General features: G+C 39.5%; 1 protein-coding gene across 1 annotated transcript in view; it reads left to right on the top strand.

Moving 5' to 3' along the window:
* The window catches only part of ARSJ (arylsulfatase family member J), a 44,814-nt gene extending 32,192 nt beyond the window's left edge, over positions 1–12,622 (top strand). Inside the window, exon 2 of the mRNA XM_061993548.1 lies at positions 11,003–12,622. Within this exon, the coding sequence (XP_061849532.1) occupies positions 11,003–12,404 (1,402 nt within the window). The 3' untranslated portion in view covers positions 12,405–12,622. The remainder of the gene's footprint in view (positions 1–11,002) is intronic.
* Positions 12,623–13,251: the final 629 nt, after the last annotated feature.

The raw sequence follows: 13,251 nt of genomic DNA, 5'->3' as shown, positions 1-13,251 counted from the left end.
AAAGAAATAATAATCCAAGAATATTTCTTAATTACTTAGTGGTCACCATGAATCTCTGCACTTGAAAAGGCATTTAATGCCTTAATTCAGGGACTCATTTTGATGACATTGAGAAAAAACTTATCTGAAAGAATATTCAATTTAAATTTATGGAATTGATCCTTCTATTTGAGTAGCTACATATTGATTAAGTGGCTAAAATCTGTTCTCTTTTTCCTATAATAGATGCTTTGAGGCAGTTGAGCATGCATTGTACTATAAACAGGATAATAGGAAAATTATAAATACTAAAGAGATATTGTGGCCATTACCACTTGATTAGCCTGTCTAATAATTTAATTTTAAATTAGAGTCTTAAAGACTAATCTAAAATTTCAAAAGAATCTTAATGGCTTATGAAATACTTAAACTCCACAGAGCAATGAAACTGACATTCTCCAATGTCATGCTCAGAAATGGTGTGTTTATGTAGTTGTTAAACAGTTAATAGAACATTATAGCTTTCACAAAGTTTGGATCTTGTGTGAAGGTATCTAAAACACTTGAGATGTCTCAGAAGCTCTGAATAATCCAAATTTTTTCCAGTGTCATAATGTTCTTTAATTATAAAGCAATTATCTCTCTCAAATGACATCTTATAAAACCATGATGTGGTAGTTGTTAAGGTATATTTTACATCTTGCCATTTTGTCCTCAGTCATCCTTGCCATCAATTCAAGGTCATTTATAGCATTTAGATCGATACAGACTCCTAAACACTGGTTAGATGAATAATACACAAGGCCAATATTAATTCAGAAATAGTAATAAATGGTCAAAATAGGTACTTTAATTAAAGAGTAAGGTAAGAAAATAACTGTTTGGCTGCTACCTTAAGGACTTCTATCAAGTACGCCATTTTTATGAAAGGTATCTTCTTATGAAAGACAAGCCTATAATGGACATCTTCCATGTCCCTTAAGTGTGTTCTCTGAATAAATTCTTTGTATATGAAGATGAACTAATTTTCCTTAATTGTCATAGAATTGTGAGTTTCAGCTTTGAGATTTTTAGCTGAAAAGTATTTCACACATTTGCAAGACAAATCTTGTTTTTTCCTGGTCATGTGAAAATGCCTGTGTTATTACCAATCAGTGTAGTCTTTTAGGCAGAGACACATAGAAATTTAGGCAATCTGTATGAATAACTAGCCCAGGATATGAACAGTATTTGAGTTGGTATTCTCTCTGGCACAGCAGCCAACACACAGGTTAAAATAAAGGCTATTTCTACACCCTTTAAATGCTCAGGAGTTAGATGCTGTAGCACAGAGAACCTTTACAAGACAGTACATGCTATGTTCCCATTCTGACATGCTGCTCTTGCTAGTGCCGTGTGTAGTGCTTGCAACAGGGTCTGCAGGCCACTTTTTGAAGTACCTGAGGAAGGAGTTCTTCTGCATGCCAATAACTGGCATTTAGACTCCATTTATGTCATTTTCTTCTGGTTTTCCTTCTGTAAAAATTACTGAAGCAGTACTTAAAAATCCATCTCTTACTACTGAATTGGTTTTCCTTTGCTGTTTGCTTACCTCAACTTCAGACAAACATTCAGGGATAGTCTGTTTATGTGAGTTTCTCTTCTTGCCAGTGCAGCTCCAGTATACTCCTGAACTCACAGGAGCGCATTTCTTTTCCTCTTAACATGTTGATTGGGTGTTATATCCAATGGGTTCTGTATTTACCGAGAGCCCAGAATTTGGTGGTGATGTCCGAATTTGTGGTTGGCATGCAAAGTATTTAGTACCAAATTGTTTTCTTCTCATATCACTTTACATGTAGACATGACACCAAGAGCACTGATTATGAAGTCACACTTCCCCCCCCCCTTTTTTTTTCTGAATGAATAACATTCAGTGATAGATTTGAAAACATTGTGCTCTGTTTCCACAGCTGCAGCTAACTGGGAGCAAAGAAAATAGCTGCATATACACATATGAATTCCAGCTGCTGCCAACTCCCACATTCTCCTTTATCCTTTTTGTCCTCCCATTGGAGCAGATAAATTGTCTCAATGACAGGAAAGGTTAGTAGTGGAGATACTGCCAGTTTAATAATGTTTTGTTTAAAAAACAAACAAACAAACAATTAGTGCATGAAAATACTAATTACAACTTAATTTGTGAGGTGATTTAAGGTTGAAACTTCTTCTTGGGTTTCATTCTGTGATTTTTATTTTTCCATGCCCTAACAACTCTTTGCAAGCAGCAATAATAACCCCAAGGAAACACAGATAAAGCTTTCTGTTTCTTTTCTCTTCCAGCTTGGTTCCAAAATCAGCTATTTTTGCTTTAAAGCTAGCAACTCCAGAGACAAGGGTTTCTTTCCCACTGTTCACCAAGCTCTGCCTCGCTCCTGGGGTGCCAGTTGCATCAGCAGGACCTGGGGAGATAAAAGAGAGCAGAGCAGGTGCATATCCTTGAGTGCCAAATTGGTCAGAAATTAGAGCCACAAAGAGCATTTTCTGGCTTATTTCTCCAGGTTTGGAACAGCGAAGTCTGTGGCTGTACTGGGGCTTCTGAACCATCACAAGGAGTTCACTGGAAGTCTTTCTGTTTCTTGATATTGATAAATGTGGTTTTTTTTTTAATGTAACTCTGGGTGGCATTTCTAGGTGCTAGATGATAAAAATACATTCACAGTAAAAGAGATGTAGTTACGTAAGGACATTATTCAAATGACCAAATGTCAGGGCTTACATGAGATCAGAATTTCCAAGTGACTTGGAATTTGAGTTAATGCATCAAAATTCAAATGGCACTTGGTTAAACAGACACCTCGCCTCCCGTAGGTCCTTGGAAAAAGGTAATTGGATAAAAAATCAGAATGTTAGTAATCCATTAATAAATCACGACTTCCCCCCCTCCGTATTTGATGGAAGAGCCTTAGCTATTTAGAAACACTAAAAAAAACATCACTACCCCCCAAAAACCTGAACGCGGGGTAAGGTCCTTCAAGTGAAATGTTTGCAGTAGAGCTGCCAGAATGATAAAACAGGAAATAATTTGAGTTAGACTTTTTATGTAAACATTTGGTTAGAAGTGGATATTTTTCTGCTCTGATTTATAAGCACATAAAAATTCAAGGAATACAGCTGAAGATTAAATGAATGTGTGTGTACATGTCTGCATGTGAGTACTCCTATTTAGCTTTCTGTGGGCCAACACAGTGAAAGTCTGCAAAGATTTGGAGTTCACAGTCTGTAATGTTGCATTCACTCCTCTGATCCATCTACATTCATAACCTGCCTTCCCCTCACAAATCTTGAAGTTACAAGCTAGAAGATAAAAATGGTTAAATTATACATTCATGGAGGGTTTTTTCTGGCACATATTTAGCATTGACAGAAGACTCAAGCAGAGAAAATGTTCCAAGGGACCTGTTCAGAGTCACTCAAGTTCTACCGCCCATATGCCTCATCACAGAATCACAGTTTCTTTCCTAAGGAAAGCGGGAACCCTGAGTCAATGACACGCACCCACGTCTCATCTGGGCATGCATTCAGCATTCAGTTAGTTGAATAGTTGGGAATGAGGACTATCAGGACCAGAGGGGTTATGACTACTTCAGAAAATGGACTCTTTGCCTCCCTTTAAATTTAAAAAAAAGTTAAGCCGTGTTGGTCAGGCTGTGGCACCATACAGCATGGCATTTGCTGCAGCAGAGCTCATTTGAACCCTCCAGCCATAACTCACATTTCAGTGAAGAACTACCTCTGTACTGTGGTAATCAATCTTTGCTCCCCCTTTTTCTACAAGGAGATTTTCTTCTGAGTCACGTACTCATCTCAGAGAAGTAGCTCCCGAGATATAGTATCATTTGCACATATCAATAGAAGTATTTCATATCTAATTCAAACCACTGGGACAGTATCGTAGATATGTATTATACCTTACCCACAAATCATAGAATCATAGAATGGTAGGGGTTGGGTGTAGAGTAGTTTTGTTTGGAAGGGATCATGTTGTTCTAACATCTTGCCATGGGCAGGGACACCTTCCACTGGCCCAGATTGCTCCAAACCTGATCCAACCTGCCCTTGAACACTTCCAGGGATGGGGCAGGTACAGCCTCTCTGGGCAACCTGTCCCTATCCTCACCACCCGCATAGGGAAGAACTTCTTCCTTACGTCTAACCTAAATCTACTGTCTTTTAATTTGGAGCCATCACCCCTCATCCTTGTAGCCCCATTAGGTATTGGCAGGCTGCTGTGAGCTCTCCTTGGAGCCTTCTCCAGGCCAAACAACTGCCACTCTCCAACCCTGTCTTCATTGGAGATGTGATCCAGCCCTTGTTTTATCTTAATGGCCTCTCAACCCACTCCAACAAGCCCATGTTCTTCTTCTGTTGGTGACCCCGGAGCTGGATGCAGTACTGCAGGGATGTCTCATGAGAGCAGAGTACAGGAGGAGAATTCCCTCCCTCGAGGGAGTGCTACTTGTGCTGGCTGTGCTTCTTGTGATGCAGCCCAGGATGTGGTTGGCTTTCTAGGCTCCACACACACATTGCTGTGTCATATTCAGTTTTTCATCCACCAGTACTGCCAAGTCCGTCTCTGCAGGGCTGCTCTGAAGTGACTCATTGCCCAGCCTGTGTTTCTTCTTGTAAATCTTAAGCAGGTAGAAAAATAGGCTCCATAAGCCAAATCACCCTTTCAAGCCTTAATTTATATTGTTCAGCAAAAAGGTACGTTTTGTGACAGATTATGTTCTAATGCAGAAGGCATTTCCTTCACTCCTTAGTGTTGTTCAGAATTTTAACCAAGACAAAATACCGCATGGCTGACTTATACCCATACCTATCGCGTCACTCATGCTCATGGCACAAACTTCAATTGCTTGCTTTGGTCCTTTTTCAGCCAACTACCTGGCTGAAATCACTTTCTCATTTAAACTATATGTTGAGCCTTAGCTGTAACTTTACTTTGGAACTAAGTATGCAGAACTTAGGACACAAAAGAACTTCTTCTTCTATAGCTTCTAGTTTTAAAAGGTGAACTATATCTTATATGGTATAGGCTAAAGGCTCCTTAAGATTGTTTCTGAGAAGACTAAAGCTTTTATGATAGCCTCTAGAAAATATATCTTGTGGAATAGATTACCATAGACCATCAATACCAAAGAAATGTGATTGATGGAGTTGAGATGACTTGGCCTTGTTTAAAGTAGATACTCCAACTTGCTACCCTAACAAATGCTGGGGTGACTACTGCCTACTTTTGCTCTCACGGAGGCATGATAAGTCAGTAGTAGCAAAGGTAAGTCTTATTGTCTGTCTCTAAAAAAGACATGAAAATTTAGAAAAGTTTTTGCTTATCAGCAGATTTGCTTAATTTAAAACGAGAAAGAAGCACCATGGCTACAGGCTATGGCTTTCGTTGTCATCAGTCTGAAGGGACTATGAACTGATACTTAGTGACTGCTTTACAGCAATTCATGTCAGGCTGTGATAGATTCATTTGCATCTCATTTAAATCAGCTTAGCTCTATCCTCTGCCTCAGTGTCTCCTGTATTAACCTTCCTGTTTGCCAGCTCTACTCTCCGATTTTAGTTCTAAATACTGTTGCAGATTCAGCATAAAACATTTTGGGTTTCGCAGCAAGTGTTTCTGGTGCAAAATCATGTTTGTGTGATGTTTTTCAGATCCGTCTGTGTCTGATCAGGAACTTGGCATATTTCTGCCATGCTCCTCACCAGCCTGTTTGGAGGGCTGAAAGCAGAAGAGCTTCTGGGTAGCTTCTGCTTCCCTCACAAGCATCTTACAGACCTCAAAACAACTTTGAGGTAAATGAGAGTAAATCTATCTGCCAAAAGTAACAGCTTTTTCAAACAATTAGGGTTTGTGGACTCTGCTAAGGCCTCAGTCTGCTATGACAAATTTCTGTCATGTTTACTCATCTGGAATAGCTAGATTTTTAGCTCTTGTGTTGTACAAACATTTTCACGTAAGATGTCAAAGTGTGCTCTTCAGCAGTGCCTAAGCCTGCTTTATAGACTGGTATCTACTTGCTATACTTTATTATTTTTTAACAAGGAAGTGCATTAACCATCAATAATGATCCCATTCATTAATGTAGCATGCATACCTCAGTGCTGTTTACAATTACTTCAGGCTTTCTTTAATTTAAAATTTTCTTTTATAAATCCTAGGCTTGAGTTTATTATTTAAAGAAATGAGAATTTTTTTTTTACATAGCCTGAGCTGTGCAAACATAATAAAATAAATTTTCCACATGTACTGACTAGAAGCATGCTAGCAAAAGTTCCTGAAATGAGAAACTTCAAACTGTGCGTCTTTGTTATTTCAGCGAGCTTTAAAAGAATCTCAGTTTGAAGACAATTAATGCAGTATTTTAAATTTATGAAACCTTGAAATCAATAGTTTTATGCATGCACATTGCAAAATTAGAAACATCCCAGCTCCTTTCCCAGTACAGAACCCACTCTGAAGTTAAGGGGGAAAATATTCAATAGAAAACTCCTTGGGGAAGCTTTTTTTAAGGAAAACTGGTTTGGCCTACATATGTTTAAGACTGCATAAGCACCATGGGGATGTGAGGAATGCCAGGACCTTAATTCTTGCTCTCCGCTTCAGAGGAACAGTAGTGAAAATGTGCAAAGATTACTGTCATTGATCCACTTCTCTACTTTGGTTTGCTGTCCCGATGAGAGCTGGGAAACTAATTTAACTTTACTAAGGACATCAGAAGAGGGAAATTAAGCCTCCAAATGTTAATGCATTCTTCAAGCTCAGGTCAAATTGACTTTAGTATCCCCATGGTGGTTTTCATCCACAAAGACTTTCACCTGAATGTACAGTTGACCTTCAACAACTTAATGGTCTCTGCACTCTGAAGGTAGGAGAAATGTAAAAGCTACTGACTTAGTGTTGTGTCTTTCTAGATTAAAACGAGAAGGGAAATCATGTTGGAAAGCAGTATCCTGAGCTCAGACTCAGGAGGGAGGATTTATTTGTGTATTTATTTATTTTAAGAAACCTCTGAAATATTTCACTCAGCATCCAAGAAGCAAAGGACCTATGAAGTCATCAAGATACTCCCACTGGGAGTCCATTGCTTTAAAGTTTCCTCTGCAAACAAGTAAACAAAGTGGTGTAATGGTCAACTAGCATTAAACAGCTGCCTTAGCTGGAACAGTTAACACAGTGTTTTTACTGTAAACATCTGAACAGCTTCCACACTAATAGAGTGGAAAGGCACAAAGAAGTGCCATTCTCATCCAGTGAGGGTAAATGGTTTTTCAGTATCCATTTTATTAGCTGAATGTATCACATAAGTTTTACCTAGCTCCTTGTCACATTTTGGGTATCTGATGGAGACAGTCAAGATCTAGAGACTTGGAGGGGTAGGATAAAAGGACAATGAGAACACAGTACCTATGTATAAAGTATTTGCAAGTCTTGAATCTCTGTACTTTATACAGAATATTCTCAGTCTGTTGCCTTTACGTAAATACTGTCCATAAAGGTCAATGTCTAAAATAACTATGAAATGAGATTCTGTGCCCTGCCAGCATTTACTTACATTTAACTGGTTACTCGTGTTGTAATTATGAAAATGAGTTCCAGACTATTCATAATCATAATTTTCTTTCTGCACTTGAGATTAAATTCCACCAATATATGCTAAAGAATCTTGTGGTAGAAAGTGATGAAATCTATAGAACATATTTCATAGACATTTTGTGGCACTTAGTGAGCTCATGAGTTTATCTTTCTAGAGAACTAACCCCAAATCAGCATCTGCCTCTTATTTCCTTCATGTTTTGCTGTGTTCCATTTTTCTTTATCTTACACAGTCTAAATACCGTTTCAAAACATTAATGCTGAGACACTTTTTGCATTGCTATTATTGCCATTTACTTTCATATAACCGCCATCTTCTGCTCACATTGTTTTGTTTTCCCATAAATGATCAGCAAGTCCTTTGAAAACACTTTCACTGAAAAAGTAGCATCAACACATAATTAGGAATGCATGTGGCACAGAAAAGTGAACAAATCTTGGCCATTTATGTAACAGTAAAGAACATTCTGATAATTAGAGCTTGATATGTCTTTGAAACATTTCTACAGTTTAAGTGTTTTTATTTAAAGTTCATTTTATAGAGCCCTTTGTCATGCTTATCTATTTGTATGTGTGTATATATGTGTATCCAGAAGCACGGCCATGCCATAAATAGCATACACATATGGGAAACACACCAAAGTCTCCTGGAAAAAGACTGCAGCAGCAAATTGAATCAGGACTGCAGTATGTGCATTGTAGCCAGCATATTGATTAACTTACTGATGGAACTGCTGAAATAAGATGCTTTGCTGTGTGCCAGATAGCTTCCTAAGAATACGTGTAACTGAGAGTAATTGTCTATATTTTTTTGTTTAGTAGCTGTCAGATTAACAGTGTTGGAATTTCATGCTTGGATATATCACTGAAAAGCCCTAGCTGAGGAATCTGCCTGTTGTTTATGAAATCTTCATCAGAATTAACTTTGTATGAAAATCATACTTTCTGTGTAGGCCTTGTCAAGAGGTAAAGTGTTTGTAATGTGTCACAGATTGTATTGCCTGTTGCCCAGGTTCAGCTTCTGTATTGAGAAGAAGAGTATAACACTACAACAATGTTGCTTTAGAGAAAATTCTGACTGCTAGCAAAATTAGCTTATCAAGGGAGAAACTACCCGTCTGGGACTGGGGGTTTATCTCAAGGTAGAGGAGGCTGTCAGCACTGAAGAAAACAGAAGCTGTCTACTAAAATAGCAGGGTAGGGGCAAAGGCTATTTCAGTTGGATCAAATAAGGGGAATTTGCTGAAAGAGTTTAACAAGGTGAAGGAAAGAGAGGAGGAATATTGAAATGAAATGTATTGTGAACATAGTTCCCTGAGGACTCTCAAAGATGGAGTGAAGTTTGAGGCGCTGACATCAGTCAGCATGATTTCCTTATTGTAGCTTACCTGGTTTAAAAGGAGAAGAACATTTACGCTTGCATCCTGGGAAAGATGTAGATATTTGTATGTGCATGATATTTCTTTTACAAAAGCAAAATATAGATCCCAGAAAGCTGTAAATTGTTGAGTACGTTTTAACTACTGCAGTGTCTTCTGTGTCAGCAGAAGCTTGTGCAGCAGCTTGTGAGTTTGGGGACAACTGGGTGGCAGAGCTCCAGATCCGCAAATGAGTAACAGAAACAATGCTCTGAAAAATTGCCAGAGAGACAAAGAGCAGCAGCTCTGCAGTGTCCTGAGTACAGGCACAGCTTAAAGCAGAGGAGTGCAACACTCAAAATTCTGCAATAAATTAATTAGACTAGAGCTTGTGGCTCTGGGAAAAAAAGTTCAGGAATAAAACAGAGGTTACACAATTCTTACAGATTGGCAGGCATTAGAGACATCTATACTGTCTTCTAAGATCTTGGCCAAGAAGACATCATATAAAAACAGACTTGAAGTTATTCACAGGCAGGCGGAGACTAATGTTCTTCATTTTCTAGATAGCTTGGGAGGCCAGTCAGATTGGCAGTACTAGCAAAATGTGTCAATAAGTCTCACCTCCTGCTACCACAGATTAATAAAAAAGTGGTTTTGGAGAAGATTTACAGTATTGGTGGACCTAAGTTTTCTATTTATTACTGAGAGTTTAATCTATTCTCACACTCAGGGAGAAGTCTTTGGTTTTACAATGCACTGTTCCATGTTATTTTTTACTGTCAAACTCATATAAGTGGATTTGTCCTTGATTTTTGATACTACTGTCCATGCTGAATTCATTTTCTAATCATATGGAAGCCATGTGTATTCTTTATGCATAGACTGTACTGCACTGCAGAATTTATTATTCTAGCCTTTAAATATGCTGCTATCACATGCTTGAAGTCCAGCATATTTGTACGCTGTAGATATGTTGCCACTGGCAGATTATGAGGCATTGTGAAAAATGTATTTCTGCATGTAGTTTTATATAATCATTGTTAAATGGGGACACATGTAAGCTTTCTGTGAAGGAAAAAAAAATACCTCAAAATATCTGTGTTCCTGTGTATATAATATATATATCGGTATTTTGACAAACTCCGTTCACAGAGGGAAACATTTCATTGAACAGTTAGGCAAGGACAGAACATAGCTGCTGAGCAAGAGCTCCAGTGCTGAAATTCTCACTTCCTTTCACTGTAACTGCATATGTGTGCTTGAGTACTAGGCATCCTCGTGTACTTAATCCTTTTACTCAGGAGAGAAGTACTGGAGCATAGGACTGTAGGTGTTCCAGGAAAGAGTAGAGCCAGGCCCCGTCGTGTGCATGCTGATGATTGACTCAGTTGTTATAATACTATCTCTGCCAAGTCATAGCCCATATGCATATTGCATGATGGATGATCAGAAGTCCCACTGTTGGGCCTTCAGCTCTCAACTCTGTGCTGCAGGACTTGCTTATGCTGAGCAGGGCCAACACAATTGTTCTGCTTTGTAGGGTTTGTATTAAACGTAAAGGATACCAGAAGGGTCTATGAGTCTGACTGCTAGCGCTTTAAAACAGTACTGCCCAAATAATGGTTCACGGGAAACACATTGCCTCTGATGTCCTTTGACATTGCTCACAGCTACAAGGAAATTAAAATGTTAACAATGGGGCCAGCAGGGAGGGAAGTGTGTGATTGTGCTGTGTCATGTTTCTTGTTCAGTATTGTTGCCCACTGGCCAAAGGAGGTGGGGGAACCGCTCTTAAGCACTTGTGAAGCAAAACAGATGCCATTCTCCTGTTTCAGCAGATTTAATATCATGACCTTATTAGATTTTGACGTATGCACTTCCAAATATTTCCAGGAAAAATTGCTGCATGCATAGCAATACATTCTGTTGCAGTTATGCACACAGTGTCCATGCATAAGGGCCTGAGCATTTTATTCGCTATACTTCATCCTGATGCCTGTCTCTTCCCTTCCTCCAGGTACCAGATACACACTGGCCTTCAGCATTCCATCATACGGCCAACCCAGCCCAACTGCTTACCTCTGGATAATGTCACACTACCTCAGAAGCTGAAGGAGGTTGGTTATTCAACGCACATGGTTGGCAAATGGCACCTGGGGTTTTATCGCAGAGAATGCATGCCCACACAGAGAGGCTTTGACACTTTCTTTGGCTCACTGTTAGGCAGTGGTGACTATTACACTCACTTCAAATGTGACAGCCCTGGGATATGTGGCTATGACTTGTACGAGAACGACAATGCAGCTTGGGATCACGACAACGGCATCTATTCAACCCAGATGTACACACAAAAAGTACAACAAATCTTAGCTTCTCATAATCCCAGGAAACCTTTATTCTTATATATTGCTTACCAAGCTGTTCATTCACCTCTTCAGGCACCAGGCAAGTATTTTGAACATTATCGATCGATAAATAATATCAACAGGCGAAGGTATGCTGCGATGCTGGCGTGTTTGGATGAAGCCATAAACAACGTAACCCTCGCTTTAAAGAGTTACGGTTACTATGAGAATAGCATTATCATATATTCTTCAGATAATGGTGGGCAACCAATGGCTGGAGGAAGTAACTGGCCTCTCCGAGGAAGCAAAGGGACCTATTGGGAAGGAGGTATCCGTGCTGTTGGGTTTGTCCACAGCCCCCTTCTGAAAAACAAAGGGTCTGTGTGTAAGGAGCTGGTGCACATCACAGACTGGTTCCCCACTTTGATCACACTGGCAGAAGGGCAAATTGATGAAGATATCCAGCTGGATGGCTATGATATATGGGAGACCATCAGCGAAGGCAGACGTTCTCCACGGGTGGACATCTTGCACAACATTGATCCAATTTACACCAAAGCCAAAAACGGGTCCTGGGCAGCTGGGTATGGGATCTGGAACACCGCAATTCAGTCTGCCATCAGAGTGAATCATTGGAAACTACTGACGGGAAATCCAGGCTACAGCGACTGGGTACCTCCCCAGGCCTTCAGTAACACGGGCCCCAACCGCTGGCACAATGAACGCATTTCTTGGTCAGCTGGCAAAACAGTGTGGCTTTTCAACATCACCGCTGATCCCTATGAACGCGTGGACCTCTCCTCAAGGTACCCAGATGTAGTGAAGCAGCTGTTGCGCAGGCTTTCACACTTCAACAAGACTGCAGTTCCTGTTCGATACCCACCCAAGGACCCTCGGAGTAACCCAAAGCTGAATGGAGGAGTTTGGGGTCCATGGTTTAAGGAGGATGAAAAGAAAAAGAAATCAGACAAAAGTAGAGGTGTGAATAAGCAAAAGAAGAATAAGAACAAGAAAAAAACAAACAAGAAAAAAGGGCAATCGTTACATTGCCATTCACGTCTTGCTGGCGGATAGACTCTTAAGTGTGCTGTTTTGCAAAGTCTAAGTCAGCTTGGCCCAGCCTTCTTGAACTCTGACAGAATATACTAGAAATGCAAGTTCTGCACTATGGATGAAAGTTGCCATCTTTTGACTTGTTTTTATGATTTCAGCAGCACAAGATATCTCATCATTCTGCCTTGTGTGCATGTAAACATCCCCATGACAAACTTTCTTCTCAACAAGATGAATGGTGCTCACCCATCGCTGCTACATTCCAGTTAACAACGGCGATCGCACCTCATTTCAGTAAACTCATTTTTGATGAACAAATAGTGGTTCCTGGCCTAAATTAGTTGGGAGATTTGGAGAGTATGGCAATGTTAATGGCAAATGTTCTTAAACTGAGAGATGACTCACAGAAGGGAAAGATGAAATTTGAGAACCTCTGTGGTCAGAAAACATTAGTCATCAATTGATGACAACTTTTTAATATAGCACAGCAAAAATATGAAGCCATCAGAGTAACATTTTAGAGGTGTTGGGGAGACGAGCACGATAGGAGGAAAGCTGCTCTGAATTAGACTCTTTCTGTCTTACATAAAGGAGAGATATTTTTTAAAATTCCCTAGATGTGCTAAGCTCCCCTCATTTGTAGTAAAACCAAAAGGTTACTACTCAGCACACTTGAACAGGTGGCATACACCATGTATAATTTATTATAGGCATAGACAAAAACACATCACCAAAGTGAATGTAATGTTGAAACACTTTAAGATAACTCTACAACCATATGTAAAAGACATAATTTATTTTACAGCACAGTACTTATTTTGCTTCCATTAAAACTAATTACTGGGTGGTGCAAGGTACCCTTTTGGGT

The sequence above is a fragment of the Colius striatus genome, chromosome 3 (assembly GCF_028858725.1).
Source record: "Colius striatus isolate bColStr4 chromosome 3, bColStr4.1.hap1, whole genome shotgun sequence".
Classification (NCBI taxonomy): Eukaryota; Metazoa; Chordata; class Aves; order Coliiformes; family Coliidae; genus Colius; species Colius striatus.
Note: the sequence above shows the minus strand (reverse complement) of the source record. Positions and strands in the feature narration are given on the sequence as shown.